The sequence below is a fragment of the Diuraphis noxia genome, unplaced genomic scaffold (genome assembly GCF_037042655.1).
Source record: "Diuraphis noxia isolate RWA-SAM2 unplaced genomic scaffold, SU_Dnox_SAM2 contig0002, whole genome shotgun sequence".
Classification (NCBI taxonomy): Eukaryota; Metazoa; Arthropoda; class Insecta; order Hemiptera; family Aphididae; genus Diuraphis; species Diuraphis noxia.
Genome location: NW_028301712.1, coordinates 62,101,288 through 62,116,361, shown reverse-complemented (window position 1 = coordinate 62,116,361; position 15,074 = coordinate 62,101,288). Strand labels below are relative to the sequence as shown.

General features: G+C 27.6%; 2 protein-coding genes across 2 annotated transcripts; both read right to left on the bottom strand.

Moving 5' to 3' along the window:
• Window positions 1–516: 516 nt before the first annotated feature.
• On the bottom strand, window positions 517–12,302 carry LOC107165438 (UDP-glycosyltransferase UGT5-like). Its single transcript, XM_089219675.1, has 4 exons — window positions 11,281–12,302; window positions 1,415–1,634; window positions 1,019–1,238; window positions 517–840 (listed from the first exon to the last, which is right to left on the bottom strand). Exons 1-4 carry the CDS (start codon window positions 12,103–12,105, stop codon window positions 561–563), a joined length of 1,545 nt encoding a protein of 514 aa, XP_089075801.1. The 5' UTR covers window positions 12,106–12,302; the 3' UTR covers window positions 517–560.
• Window positions 5,795–9,834, bottom strand: LOC149058756 (uncharacterized). Its single transcript, XM_089219676.1, has 3 exons — window positions 7,574–9,834; window positions 7,341–7,498; window positions 5,795–7,243 (listed from the first exon to the last, which is right to left on the bottom strand). The coding sequence occupies exons 1-3, from the start codon at window positions 7,662–7,664 to the stop codon at window positions 7,124–7,126; spliced, it is 369 nt and encodes a 122-aa protein (XP_089075802.1). The 5' UTR covers window positions 7,665–9,834; the 3' UTR covers window positions 5,795–7,123.
• Window positions 12,303–15,074: the final 2,772 nt, after the last annotated feature.

The following is a 15,074-nucleotide window of genomic DNA, read 5'->3' as shown; positions in this document are numbered from 1 at the left end:
CTATTAATATGTAAACTAGAATTATACATCAATATGTAAAATTAAAAATACCCATAACTCATCATTGTAATCACAAGACAATGTCACGTAAACTACCGTAGGCTAACTTGTAACCTTGTATTATTGAAGCCTTAAAAATTTTGGTATTTATATTTTTATTTAAAGGGATGAACACATGAACCCAATATAACACATTTTATAGGTGATATACGATTACAGTTAAATCTATTATACATCTATCAATCTATTATATAGATATTATGTATAAGACAGTAGTAAGTACCTATAATGTAGGTAACCAACAACAAACTAAAATAAATTTATAGGCATATTGATTAAACGTTCATAATAATTCCTAATTACATTAACCTATACATGGAATATTTTTTTACCCAAATTAATTTCTTATGGTTTTAAACAAAACGACGGGATATGATATCAATAATTTGGAAGTTCAAAAATAAGGACGACCACCCTAGTACCGTATAACTCACATTTATTATAAAGTAGTAGTAATCATTATTTCAGTATTTTTATTTAAAATAAGCATCATTATTATATTAAGATTGTTTCTCTTTCGGTTTTCTAATCAACAATCTTAAAAGAAATTTGAAAATTGAACAGTATAACAATAAAAAAATTGTTGTAACAAATAAGAAAATTACAACTAATACATCGATTAAATAGTATTGATACCATGGTGTACCGACTGTAGCAAATCGAAGCAGCGGCGCCCCTTTGTGTCGGATGACATACTCGGTCCAAAAAACTGCAGTTTCTAAGGCAGACATAGGTCTATCACGAAAAGCTTCTGATAACTTTTTAGCCTTTTGTCTGTATCTATATTAAACAAATAAGAAAACATCATATACATGATATATTTATATAAAACGCATAATGCATGCGAATCCTCCCCCTCCCATCGTCATAAATATAACATTATGCTAATATAACAATTTGACAACAAACAGACCACGATATTAAATATGATAAATTAATAACTATACCATACACTTACATAGGATTTGTGAGCATCGATGTTATTTTTACATAAATTTCATCTTCATTCAAATCTTCATAATTCATCATTTCTGCAGCTCCTCTGCTTACAACAGTTTTGATATTCGACAATTGATCACCAAACATTGGTATTGACAAAATTGGAACACCTTCATACACAGCCTCGGTGGTTCCTAATAAGCCACCATGAGACATAAATAGTTTAACATTAGGATGAGCTGTGAAAAATAAAAATAATAATTAAGACCTATTCATGGTAAAATATTTTGATTTAATACAGTAATCACCAGCTAAATTTAAAATTTGATTTTGGTGCAGAACGTAATATATACATTTACATATTAAATTTGAAAAATAAAAAATATTTTAAATGCAAAGACTTATTTAGTAGTACCTAAAATATCTCGTTGTGGCATCCATTTGCGAATCATTACATTGGGCGGTTTTCCGGGTAGTTCTCCTTCCCATTTCCACAGAATTCGTTGTGGAATTTTAGCGAAGACATTCAAGAACATTTGTCTTTTTTCGGCCGAAAAAGATTCACCCCGTAACATACTGCCCATGCAGAAATAAATTACTCCGTTCTCAGCTTCGTCAATATATTTTTGAATATCCTACAAATATATATAAAATTATTGAATTAGGATAACTATATAATAATACAATTATAAAACAAATCAAAATTACATTAGTGTTCTGCGATGTTTTTTTATTTTATTTCAATTAAATTAACTTCCAAAAGTTTGTTGGTTTAAATTAATTTGATATTGGAAATAAATAAAAAAATGTTTAAGTATAGTTTACTGATAATAATATTTAAAATTACTATAAAAATAAGTATAGTGATGTAAATTAAATGTGTAATAGGCAATTGTGTTGTGTATTGTGTATAGACATACTATTTAATATAATATATAAAGTTGTTCTCAAAACCGCGATTTTTTTATTTTAGTATTAAATTCAGAAGCTACAAAGTCACAATTCCGTTTACGTTTATATCGTTTAATAGTCTAAAACTATGTTAAAATCTCATAAACTCTTAAAAGTTTGACAGTTTTAAACGAACCAAGTTATTAGTTATTAATAGGATTTAATGATATTTTATACTCATTAATTATAATATTACCTATATCTCCAGTAATATTCTTTGGAAATACCAAAAAATTATCAAATATCGTAAATATATGATATACCTACCTACTACCGCGGAAAAATCAAAACCAATTAGTTTAAGGCTTTAAGCATAACGCGCTTAAATCATAATATCCATAGCGATATTCCTGTACACCAGTGTGGCAGTGTTTAAGTTATGGTTGAGTGTTGATGATGTTGATAGATGCCCCCCAAATTGAATACAAGACTTCTAACACATTGTAACAATAACAGTTGAAAAATATTAAAAATACATATATAGACATGATTTTTTTTTATAAGCATTTAAAGTTCAAATTTTGACTAAATACGTAAAATTTACGGCAATGTTCAAATTATCTTAGATAGAAATTCATAAAAGTTTTTCTTTTTAGATCTAAGATTTGAAAATTATATACAAAGCTCCTAAAATATTTTTACAATAGCAGTTGAAAAATAAAAGAAATACATAGTCACAACTTTTTTTTACAAGCATTCAAATTTTAATTTTGACAACATACGTAAAAATCACGAAAATTCGCAAATTATTTTAAGCTAGAAATTCGTAAAAAATTTTCTTTTTAAATCTAAAATTTGAAAATTTTTAATAATCTATAATATATCCTAGTAGACAGATAAACTGTCTCCGCTCAGAATCGTTTTTCGTGTACAATGATATATCATTGGATTAAAATTTAATTCCATCCATTATACAGTCAGTGGCATCGAACTATATTTTAAAAGGGGGGAAAGTAAAAAGTTATACGGACCACCACCCATGTTTACAAAATAAAAACGTGGGGGGCTTTGCCCCCCCCCCCATATAAGTTATTCAACAATATAAAGTAATTTACAGGTTAGACTACGATATTGACCAAACTTAATTATTTTTTTTTAATTTCAAAGTGAAAGTTTGGTGGTGCAAAAGAATAATGGCATAGATTTATAAAAAATTGAAGAACTTAGGTGATCCAACTTCACAAACATAACATTTATTCTCTTTTCTTACAATTTTGATTTGTTTTAAAGTTTATTTAACATACGTAACCTGGTAACTGGATCAAGGAGAGAGAAATTAACTAATTTCTTGTCTCTTAAAATGTTTGATAATTGTTTATATTATAGGTATTAAGTACTTATTATAAAATATAAAGATGTTTGAATTGGTAAACAAGTTTATTTTGCATCGGTCGGAACACTTTTTCAATTTTAGCAAATGTTTGACGAGAATAAATATTTTACATTTTATAAATTTCTGAATTTGTAACACTGAATAAATTGAAAAATATTAAAATATTAAAATATTCCGATTCCCTACTCTCCAAAAATCAAATACCTCGGCCTTATTCTTGATCAAAGATTAACGTGGGCTCATCACATCAGAACTAAAAGACTAGCTTTGAATCATCGACTCCGCTTACTTAAACCTTTACTATGCAATAATAAATACACATCCACTAAAACTAAGCTTCTTATATACAAAACTCTATTAAAACCACTATGGACCTACGGCCTTCAACTTTGGGACAATGCGAAAAAGACAAATATTCAGAAAATCCAAACCTTTCAAAATATTGCACTTAGAAAACTGATGAATGCTCCGCCCTATGTTTCAAATCATACTCTACACACTGACTTAAAACTCAAAACAATTAATGAGGAAGCAAAAATATTTTATAAAAGATTCCATTGCTGCCTAAATAATCATCCAAATCAACTTGTAAAAAACTTGGCCACTCCCACGATACCTGTAAATCATCCTAGGCGTCCGAAGCGTAAGTGGTGCCGTGATTTCTTAAATTAAATTAATTACAAAAAAAAAAAAATTATAAAATAATTAACTTATGTTATTAAAGTAAACTATTCAAGCTAAAAGAAAGTGTCATCAATGGGTGGCTCCTTTCAACAAAATTTCATGACCTGTTAACTTTTATCATATAATCCTATTGTGTCTAGTATAATTTATGATACAGATTGTTTATTTCTTGCAAAAAAAATAAAAATAAAAATAAAATATATGCTCCGATCGATGCAAAGCAGACTTGTTTACCAATTCAAACATCTTTACACTTTTTAAATCGAACTATAGAAGTATGTTAATTTTTGTCAATCGATAAGGTCGTTTTGATGAAAAATTCATAGGGTTTTTAGGGGGCTTATGGTATATTGTGTTATATTTTCAATGTTAAAAATAATAAAATGTTTTGCAATTGATAAAATAGACGATATAACAGAATATTATTAGATTATGGATCAATAGTTACTAAAACTATATGTTTATTGCTCATCAACATAATTAACTTTTTAAGGTAAAGGAAATAAAATAAAAATGATAGACATATAGTGAAACGTTACCTATGTTTTGTTAAAAACTTATAGGAGTCATTATTGGTGCTTAATATTTCCTACCTCGTAATTTAGACGTTAGGTCAATATAAATAATACTTGATGCAATTTTAAATATAATTTCATTGGAGTGGATTAAACTTGAACACTCAATACTTCTTGAAGATCTAATTACTGAACACCACAGTACTTACCACACTTTAGATCTTAAAATATTTTGAGTTTATTTTATTTAAAGCTGAAGAATCATGATATGGACATATAGTTCATGGTTCATTATTCTTTAATCATTAAGTAATCTGTCCAATTATCACTATTTTAGGCAATGTGCTTTGAAGGTAAGCCTAGAGAATTGAGAACTATATTTCTCATTCAATTACATAGAGAAAAAATATTATGTCTAAAACATAACCAATACTTTTGTATACTTAAGAAAATTATTTACCAAAAATAATTATTGTAATACCCAGTATCCACACATGAGAATGGGACCAGCAATTAAATTAAATCTAATGGACATACAATTATACATTATGATTTAAATATTGTATTGCAACGTGGTCGGGGGACCTTGTTACGATATTAGTTATCCAGGGAAGGTTTTATATTCCTTATGGATAAGTTTTCCGTAGCTGGGGGTTAGATGTTAGATCACTGTGTATGAGGTATTTTATCAATAATAAGACAAATTTGATTTATAGATCCATATGAATTATTATATAAAAATAATACTTTAACTAATGTAGATGGCTAGTTATTAGCTAATAAGCGTATTAGTGAGTTCACTCCTGTTGATGGTGACTGTCGAACTAACTGCTGTTTGTCATTTTGATAATAAGTAATTATGTGCATGGGTAGAAAAGTGTTGAGTGTGTATATTATTATGTATTAGTCTATCATATAGTGTGTTAAGTGTAGGTATAATTTATATATATATATAAGGTGTAACAAATGTTTCCGTATGTTTTGTTTTTTAAGTGAAAATCAACTGAACCTTATACATTACCAAAAATAAGTTTGTTGTTATTGATATAGTATGCAATAAAAATAAATTTGTCACTCTTATCCAGATAAATAAATTTTTTTTTTGTATAGAAAAGGAATAATTCATTATTTATAATTTATTTGATATTATTCACTATGACGAACATTTTGGATCATTTAATGTTATCATATGTTAATTTCCAAATTGATATATTATATATATATATATACAAAACAAAATGAATGAATTCATAGTTTTATAATTTTTTTAAATTAATTCATATATATAATACATATTATAAAACATTCAATATGTATAAAATATAAATTTTTATTTTTATTTGTATTTTGTACAGTTTTAGAAATGTACCAACTGTAAGTACTCACAAGACTGTAGGCAGAAAAAGATTTTTTGAGGAGAGTGGGGGGAATTTAGAGTATAAATATTTTTTTTGAGTAGCAAATTTTAAATTTAAAAATTTCAAATGTAACTATTTATAATGCTTAAATTATAATATATAATTTATAATCAAATTTTTTTGTTAGGTATGTAATATAATTTAATATAATCTTAAATAGTACAATATAATCTTTTAAAACTGCAAAAGTGAAGAAAAAATGAGAAACTAATCAAATTTATTTTGAAATAAATAAATAAAATAAAATTCTAATTTTTTGTCTTAAGGGGATTGGAAGTGGTGATTTTCTGTTTTTGTCTAACATATTATGTACAACATAGGATTATAGATGTGTGCTATTTCCAACATATCAATTGATGTAATGAAGCAATATGAATTTTGAAAACAGGATTAATTTAATCTTCTCCAAAAATTAAAATAAGTCAACTTTTTGATTACTCTGTCTTAATATATGCTGTATCTAGAGCACCTGGCGCCCGGATATATTATTAAGTACCGGATCACACTGTAAATATGAAAATATGATAATACGAATAATAGTAGTAATAAATAATAATACTATAATAGACAATAGTGTAATACAACTACAGCTGCTGTATAAGTAATATAATAGCACAGAATAGATAATAGTATTACATTATACATTATCACATAATTTAGTTATAGTAAGTTATTAGTTTTTTTTTTTTTTTTAAATTTGCTTTTCATTATAAAATAATTATAGTAAATAGTTATTAGTTAATACATACACTATACAGATATAATTAATAATTATAATATAATAATAAATCACAGTAAGTAATCGGCTATTCGAATATCGATAGTCTTATAATAATAATTATAAAAAATAATAAATCATAAATATAATATTCCATGACTGTCTCTGGTGCTACAGTTTTCAAGTATTGGTATAAATTGTCATATTCTCATATTCCATTTCTGAAGTCAGTAAGACTTACAACAAACAATGTTTTGAATTACTTCTTTTATCTTATCCCTTTCATTGGGAGTGATATTTCGCTTATCACAGGTAGTAATTTCCTGATTAAATGTTTTTAGTGTATGGAATAAACATATTGTGATTTGTGAGTGCGACATTAGGAAAGACTTGCTTGATAACATTTCTTTCTTTCATGTTCTTGTCTGTTATATATACCTGAGTTTTAGCTGAAATTGAGTTTTTTTTTTTAAGTTTCAAAAAACCAGTGCAAGGTTACTTCTTCCTAATTTACTAATAAGCCAATTGCTGCTATTTCACACTGTCTGTTTCCATCCTCCGTCATCAATACATATACTGGCAGTCTTAAGTCGAGCAATTTGTATGTAGTATCTGCAAAAACTACCTTTAGAAACATTGGGAAATTATTAGTATATACTGGATATTATATAATTTTGTAGTGTTTTAAAAATTAGAATTGTAATAAAATATTAAAATATTACTTCAGGAAATGCTTCAAACGATTTAGTCATGAATCTGTCCTGTATAAAAATACAATTGAGGTTATTTGCCTCATCTATTGATATTTCAACAATACAATTAAATTTAGTCTTTAATTTATTCACAACCTCCACTAAATTATTATTCGAATAATTTATTCCTTTAAAAAATAAAATAGTTATAGAAATATTAAATTCAGAAGACAACACTAAATTAAATTATATTTTTTTCTTACTGCCTGTAGTATGAATATTTGATAAGTCTTTCAAAGTAACAATTTTCCCACTTTCATTCATTATTTTATTCGCCTTATGAGTACGTAACATTGGTATTTGTTGTCTCCGTCTTACCAGTGCGTAATAAAGCAAATTTACGCTCAGCAGAACACTTGTAGCTCCTTTAGTTTAAAAATTACAGTGAATCGACCTATTAAGAAACTTGATGGTTAGAATATTTATAATTATCTGTTTTTTTTACGATAATTCAATTTTTAAGTGAGTTATAAGCATATATTATACAGCACATTAAAAATGCTCATAACTCACTTAAAAATTGAATTATCGTAAAAAACCAACGTACGAACACAGATAATGTTCTTACTATCAAGTTTTATAATAGGTCGATTTACTGTTATTTTTAAACTAAAGGAGCTACAAGTGTTCTGCTGAGCGTAAATTTGTTATATTACGAACTGGTAAGACGGAGACAACAAATACCACTGTTACGTACTCTTAAGGAATCGTGTTTAGTTATACGTAGGTGTGGATTAAGGGTGTGGTGATGGCGGTGCAGTACCTCCACGGAGCACGTGCCATTTTACAGCATTATATATTATTATTATGATATGTTTTACAACATTATAAATCATCACTGCAAAGATGAACAGAAACTTATTCTGTTTTCTACTAGAATGATAGGTATACCTATTTTATTAGCACATTAAAATGTATTGTTTTAATTAATTTAGATATATACGTATATTCTAAAAACAAAATAAAAATATACCAAAAATAAGAAAATAACCCGTATAACGTCAAAACCTTTGCTATAACTATATATACTGTAGTAATAAATTCGAAAGGCCTTTGATCAATAATCATCAACCAGTCTTCGATTAAAAAAAAAATTATCTCAAATTTATTTTCATTACTAAATACAAATAATTAATAGCTACTAAATAAGTTATATATTGATTATAAGCTATGGTAAATTAGATATTTATGATAATATAATTGCATAACATCAACAATATAGATTATTATATAATGTACTGAATACTGATTAATTTGAGATTATAATTTATTTCTATATTAAATATGATATAAGATGCTTTAAGCTTGTGCAATGACTGGCCTATTAAGAGGACGTGATACGCATAATGTTGTATCCGTCTTACAAGTGCATTATACAGGGTGATTCTTTTATCAAACAACATTTATATGGTGTTTGTGTGTAAATACCACCTAACATACACCTATAACACACAAGCACCACTCAAAACCACCCAACTTTGGAACTATAACTTGTAAACGGATTAACAAAAAATGAAAATTTAAACGTAAAAATTCATTGAAAAATAGCCTTTTTAGTTTATGAAATTTTAAGTATAGGTTGTCATTTAAAAATCAAAAGTTGATAATGGTTTACCTGATAAATATAAGGGTGAAAATATTTAAAAAAATATAAAGTTCTAGAACAAGATGGATCTACAATTATGAAAAAAAAATTTTTTGAAAAAAGTCAATAGTTTTTGAAATAATGAGTGTTTGATAAAAGAATCACCCTCTATAGTAAATTTTACGTTCAGCAGAACACGTGTAGCTCCGTTAACTTAAAAATTAGATTCAATTAACCTCTTATAAAATTTAATGGTATGATTGTTATCTAGAAAACCTCATATGATTTTTACTATATTTAAATTTTAAAACAAGTTATGAGTATTTTAAGATGCACAAAAAATTTACAGTTTTTAAATACTCATAATTCGCTTTAAATTTTAATATATAATAAAAAGCATATGAGGTTGTCTAGATAATAATCTTAACTTTAAATTTTATAAAAAGTCAGTTCACTCTAATTTTTAGGGCTAACAAAGCTACACAGTACACGTGTTCTGCTGAGCGAAAAATGTACTATGTTACGCACTTGTAAGACGGAGACAACACATGCGGTTATCACGTCCTCTTAAGGCCCATCAGCTCCAATACAGTAGGTAGCCTTATTTTCGGGTGTGATTTTTCTTTAGTTAGGGAGATGACTGTTAATACCCTGGAAACCTCATGGTTGTGGTCCTCGGTCATTTTTGTTATTGTCATATGGCCAGAGATTTTCCATCATCTGATAATTTTAAATTATGTAATAATAATAAATGCCCCAGCTTTACAGCCTTGGGGCATTGTACTTCAAACATTTTAATATTTTATCTTGACTTTTACAACTTAATAACAAGTAAATAATAGGCAATAGCTAGTAACTAAATAATAAAACATATTATGTACTTACAATGTGGAACGTTGATCAAGTGTATTTTTTTTTTGTAGCTTCCTCTATGTGCACAACAAAATTTGATCTAGTAATATTTCAAATCACTTAATGCTTTAACCATTCTACCATTTGGGAATTTTGTATTGATGGAGGCCAATGTCTTACAGTCTTTAATAAAATAATCTACAAAAGATTCGAATTCTTCAAACGATTTAAAACTATCTTGGAGCTTCATAATTATATATTTATATTATTTAACTTTAAAACTAAATAATTGATAGATAAGTAACTTGAATAACTTGTATAAGGTTAGTGTAATTAACTTTTATGGGTTAGTACAGCTCTATTCTTATCATAGGGTTATACAATGGAAAGGATATAAAGGTAAGTAAAGGCCAAATAAACAATTAAAGTATTCCTAATAAAAATCTATTATTGAATATTCAAATTACGTGCTCAATACTTTTTAGAATGATACTCAACAGGTAATTTACAGTGTGACCCGGTGCTCTAGACACAGCGTTTAATGTATCGTTTTAAGGATTTTGAGGAATATAGGCAATATCAAAAATGTGGGAAAGTCGATATCAAGAAAACTTGCGACAAATTCAAATCTGTCTACAGATTTCTTATTGTTTCATTAGGTATATAAATTAGTACGTTGGAAATAAAATGTCTCTATAATCCTATATGTTTTACTTGTGTTAGACAGAAAATCACCGCTTCCAATCCCCTTAAAAACTAATCTACTTATCATTGGAAATAACCTAACAAATAACAAATATACTTAAATTTAAGGCTATAACCGTGGTTACTAATGGGTGTAACTCATAGACACATCAATTTGTTAATAGGTCTATCAGTCTATGATGTATTAGCTCTGTCAAATAATTGTTAAGTAAACAAAAATAGTAAAGAAGTTACTTATTTTAGTAAATTCCGGTTGGGCTTACAGTGATGAATGGTAACATTGAGACAACTATTAATTTTATAACTTGTATATTGTAAATATTATTAAAATGATTAAATTAAAAAGTACTAAAAATTAAAGCACATAACACTATTATATATATATATTAGTCTTTTTAAGTATAAAACCATAACTACATTTTATAGTAAATATTACACTGTCTTTACTCTTGATAGCAATTAAATGATATAGTTCACTCAACAATTTTTGAAGTGCAAATAAGTGTTTATTTTTCCTTTACCCACTATGCACTGAAACCCTCATACATGTAACCATGCAGAATTGTATAAGTTAGGCACTTAACCTAGGTATCTGACTTTTTAACATTTTTTTTTTTTACAATTTGTATAATAATTTGTACAAAACCCTTTGTGGCTTTGTTTGTCAGGTAGTATTGAAGTAGAGCTGGGAAAGTTAACAATTGTTAACATCTCAATTGAAATCAAAACTATTATTATGATAAAAATTAACATAAATTACACACTTACTATAGGCAAAGGTTTGATTGGCATTATGTGTATCCCACCAATTTCCACAACAGCTGGTACTAACGGTTTAGATTCTAACATTGTAAAATGAGTGTTAACCATGATCAAACTAGCATTCAAAATTAATTGGTTCAATGAAATTTCAATGTCAAGATTTCGTTTGATGATTGCTTCGTCTCTAGTCCGACATAACAGTTTATATCCAAGTAGTTGTACTGTATGAGAAATGGTATTTACAAGTCTGCCATAAAAGTTCATTTTTGTGCCTAGACTAGACAATGTTGAAGGTATATTGGCTAATGAATATGGCTGTCCTATCACATGCTGATTCCAAGGCAACAAGTTGCAACTACTCAGAAGTATAAAAGGTATGTTGAACTTGAGAGCAAAAACCAAAAACAATTCATTATTAAAATGTTCTGTAATAAGTAAATCAAATGTAGAAGAACTGTTTAATAATTTCTTCACACCATCTACTGTAAACATGGCTTCATACATTTTTCCATTGTTATAAAAACTCCAAATCATATTTATTGATCTTTGTACTTCATTCATTGAACTGTCTTCTGTATGACTGATATTTTTTTGGTTGTTTGTAAAAGGTACTGATCCTCTAATTGATACATTATTTATGTTTGGATGTTCTAGGGGATAGTTACTAATAACAGTAATGTTGTGTCCTCGGTTCGCGAGTTCTTGGATATATGGTTGGTAAACCAAATTATGACTATAACCTTGATGAGGGATCACAGCTAAGATGTTTGCAGAGTCCGCAGGAGAAAACACAGTTATAGTAATAATTACTGTTACAAATAAAACGATCATTATAGTGGGACGGATACAGTTTTCCAGATTTTGATAACAACTGATAACAGTAAACTTGATTAGAACAAAAAAAAAAGGCTCTTGCAAACCTATAAACGTTAGCACAATCCACGAACGGCACGAACTAAGAATTTAGATATTATAATAGACTGGAAACAGTGGGATGTGGCCATGTGGAAACTGGGAACAGTGGGAAACGATAGTGTAATCGGTTGACACAAGACTTGCGGCCAACGGACATTTTAGAGTGGGGAAAATTAATGGACTGTGCTGTAACCTGGTGATGAATACAATGAACTGAATGAACTACTATCGTGTGTACCGTGTACGGCGTACGCCGCGCCGTGCTGCAAAACTGCTACTGCTCCCAAAAATCAAAAGTGATGGAATATTTCTGGAATTTTTCAATTTTAATAAATTCCCAAATAATAAGAATTTTTAATATACATTTGTAAATTCTAGCCGACAAATAAAAATTAAATTATTGCCAATCCAAACATATTTTGGTCTTGTGTGATCTGCTAACGACCTCAGATTTTGAAGCCTTGACTTAAATTAAAAAATAATAATTATGCTTATTTTATGATTAATATTATGAATAATTATGATAGTACCTAATTTTCTCAATGAAAATTGAAAAATTATGTCTTTAACCTTTATAGTAACTAGTAGGTATCTTACTATCTTCAATACAAAAGTTGTTAAGTATTGAAAAAAATATCTATTAAAACGTTTAGTTTAAAGCTCACATTTAAAAAGCAATCTAAATTAATAAAACATTGTTTAAATAATAAAAAAAATGACTCTAGGTAATAATTTTAAATAATTCAATACAAATATCGACCATTATTACAGTAATATAAATAATTTAAATTACTTAAGTCAAAATAAACATGTTTGTATTGAATTATTTGTTTTGTGTAATATGAAATACCTATATATAATTATAGATAAAAATGTAATAAAATATTTTAATTATATTTTCATGCTACTACTGAATAGCTCCTTCAACCAAGCCAATCACGTCCTACTATATAACCCTCCATTGTGCTTATTGTAGATTTCTGTTACAAATTGTACAAATTAAAATGTTAAAAAAAAAAATTGTTTTCAGACTTTTTGTCCGACATTAAAAAAATGGATCCGGACTTTTTGTTCATTTTTTTTTTTAAATGGACTTTTTCACCAATTACTACACCAGGGGGGCCGTGGAGGATAGATCCCCACCCGTTGGTTTTTTTTGTTTTTGCTTTCATTATGTATTATATTACACTTTAATGTAATATTTTGAATTATGATCTATCAAATTTTGACAATTTTCTCAATACCGAATATCATTATTCATTACAACGGTTTATTTGGTCGAAGTGGTTGATGACGACTGATAACTTTATTATCTTATTATTTAGAAACAATACTATATAATTCATGTATGTAGGCAGTAGGCACGAGTAAGTAGGCTATGCTTTTACAGTTTTATTTTATGTGTTTAAAATCCTTGTTATTTGTTATTGTTATTAAGTTATGAGAATATGAGATCATTATTGCAACAGGTTCAGTTCAGTTTTGAATTTCTGGAGTGGATAATCTTTCATATTGTGTTTGATGACAGAGTTATTTATCCTTATACATGAAATTAACAAGAATGGTAGCCGAGAACACGTGTAATCTAATTGTGTAAGTTTCAAAATGATCGCACAATATTGTTACATTTTAATTTCATTTTTAAGAGGTTGTGATACCCGCATGTGTTGTCTCTGTCTTACAAGTGCATTATATAGTAAATTTTACGTTCAGCAGAACACGTGTAGCTCCGTTTGCTTAAAAATTAGAGTGAATTGACCTCTTATAAAATCTAAAGATATGATTGTTATCTAGTCAACCTCATATGCTTTTTAATATATTTAAATTTTAAAGGAAGTTATGAGTATTTTAAGATGCACAAAAAATTTGCAATTTTAAAATACTCATAACTCGCTTTAAATTTGATATAAAATAAAAAGCATATGAGGTTGTCTAGATAATAATCTTACCTTTAAATTTTATAAGAGGTCAGTTCACTCTAAGTTTTAAGTTAACGGAGCTACACGTGTTCTGCTGAGCGAAAATGCACCATGTTACGCATTTGTAAGACGGAGATAACACATGCGGGTATCACGTCCTCTTAAGCTTAAAATTAGCAATTAATGCCGAGTACTCGATCAAACTTCATCCATCTTCAAGTCTACAGGATTCTCAAGAGTTAAACTTAAAACTGTCAGAGCTAATGACATTCTTAATTACATTTCAAAGGTATTAGGTCAATAGCGTGTGGTTGTACGATTTTTAATTAATTTGTATTTAACCGTAAAAATTCACAATACCGGAGTAAGGTACATACCATAGGTAGTCTTCTTATTAAATAACTTACAATTTGAGAAGATATTTACACACAAATATCTCGCTAAATACGGGTCTTACAAGAGAGGGATTTTCCAATTTTCATCATAGAAATATATACTATAATGATAATAGTTAAAATATTACATTTAAGACGGGGGTTGATATTTAACAAAATAAGATCCCAATTCTAGCTGCCAATAGGAGTAGGCTAGATTGTCAATTAATGTTTCCAAATGAAACTTCATAGTTACTTATACATATGCCGGGTTCCATGATCAATCGCCATACATTTAAAGAACCAATAAAGAGATAATGGTGTATTAAATTAATATATTTTTTATGCAACCTGTATTGTAATTTATTAATATATGTTATGTGAGTAAGATGAAGGCCATGAAAAGATTTGTAATACCATAGAATATATAATCATTATAGGATTTATTCCATAATCAATGGTAATAGTGGTAATCCTACTACATTCATTAGAAACAAATTTTTTTTTTTGAAAAAAGTTCTGCCAAAATTAATTTAATGAAAAATTGATACAGGTTCTAATTTTAAAATATTAAATAATGTAAATCACTTGC

What these genes read in the sequence shown, in the direction of transcription:
- LOC107165438 (XM_089219675.1), bottom strand. Translation starts at nt 12,105, where the DNA reads ATGATCGTTTTATTTGTAACAGTAATTATTACTATAACTGTGTTTTCT. An exon ending in CAATCAAACCTTTGCCTATA is followed by an intron (nt 1,635 to 11,280) that starts GTAAGTGTGTAA and finishes ATATATTTGTAG; the next exon opens with GATATTCAAAAATATATTGA. An exon ending in TCGATGCTCACAAATCCTAT is followed by an intron (nt 841 to 1,018) that starts GTAAGTGTATGG and finishes TGTTTAATATAG; the next exon opens with ATACAGACAAAAGGCTAAAA.
- LOC149058756 (XM_089219676.1), bottom strand. Translation starts at nt 7,664, where the DNA reads ATGTTACGTACTCATAAGGCGAATAAAATAATGAATGAAAGTGGGAAA. An exon ending in AAATATTCATACTACAGGCA is followed by an intron (nt 7,499 to 7,573) that starts GTAAGAAAAAAA and finishes TATTTTTTAAAG; the next exon opens with GAATAAATTATTCGAATAAT. An exon ending in CGTTTGAAGCATTTCCTGAA is followed by an intron (nt 7,244 to 7,340) that starts GTAATATTTTAA and finishes ATGTTTCTAAAG; the next exon opens with GTAGTTTTTGCAGATACTAC.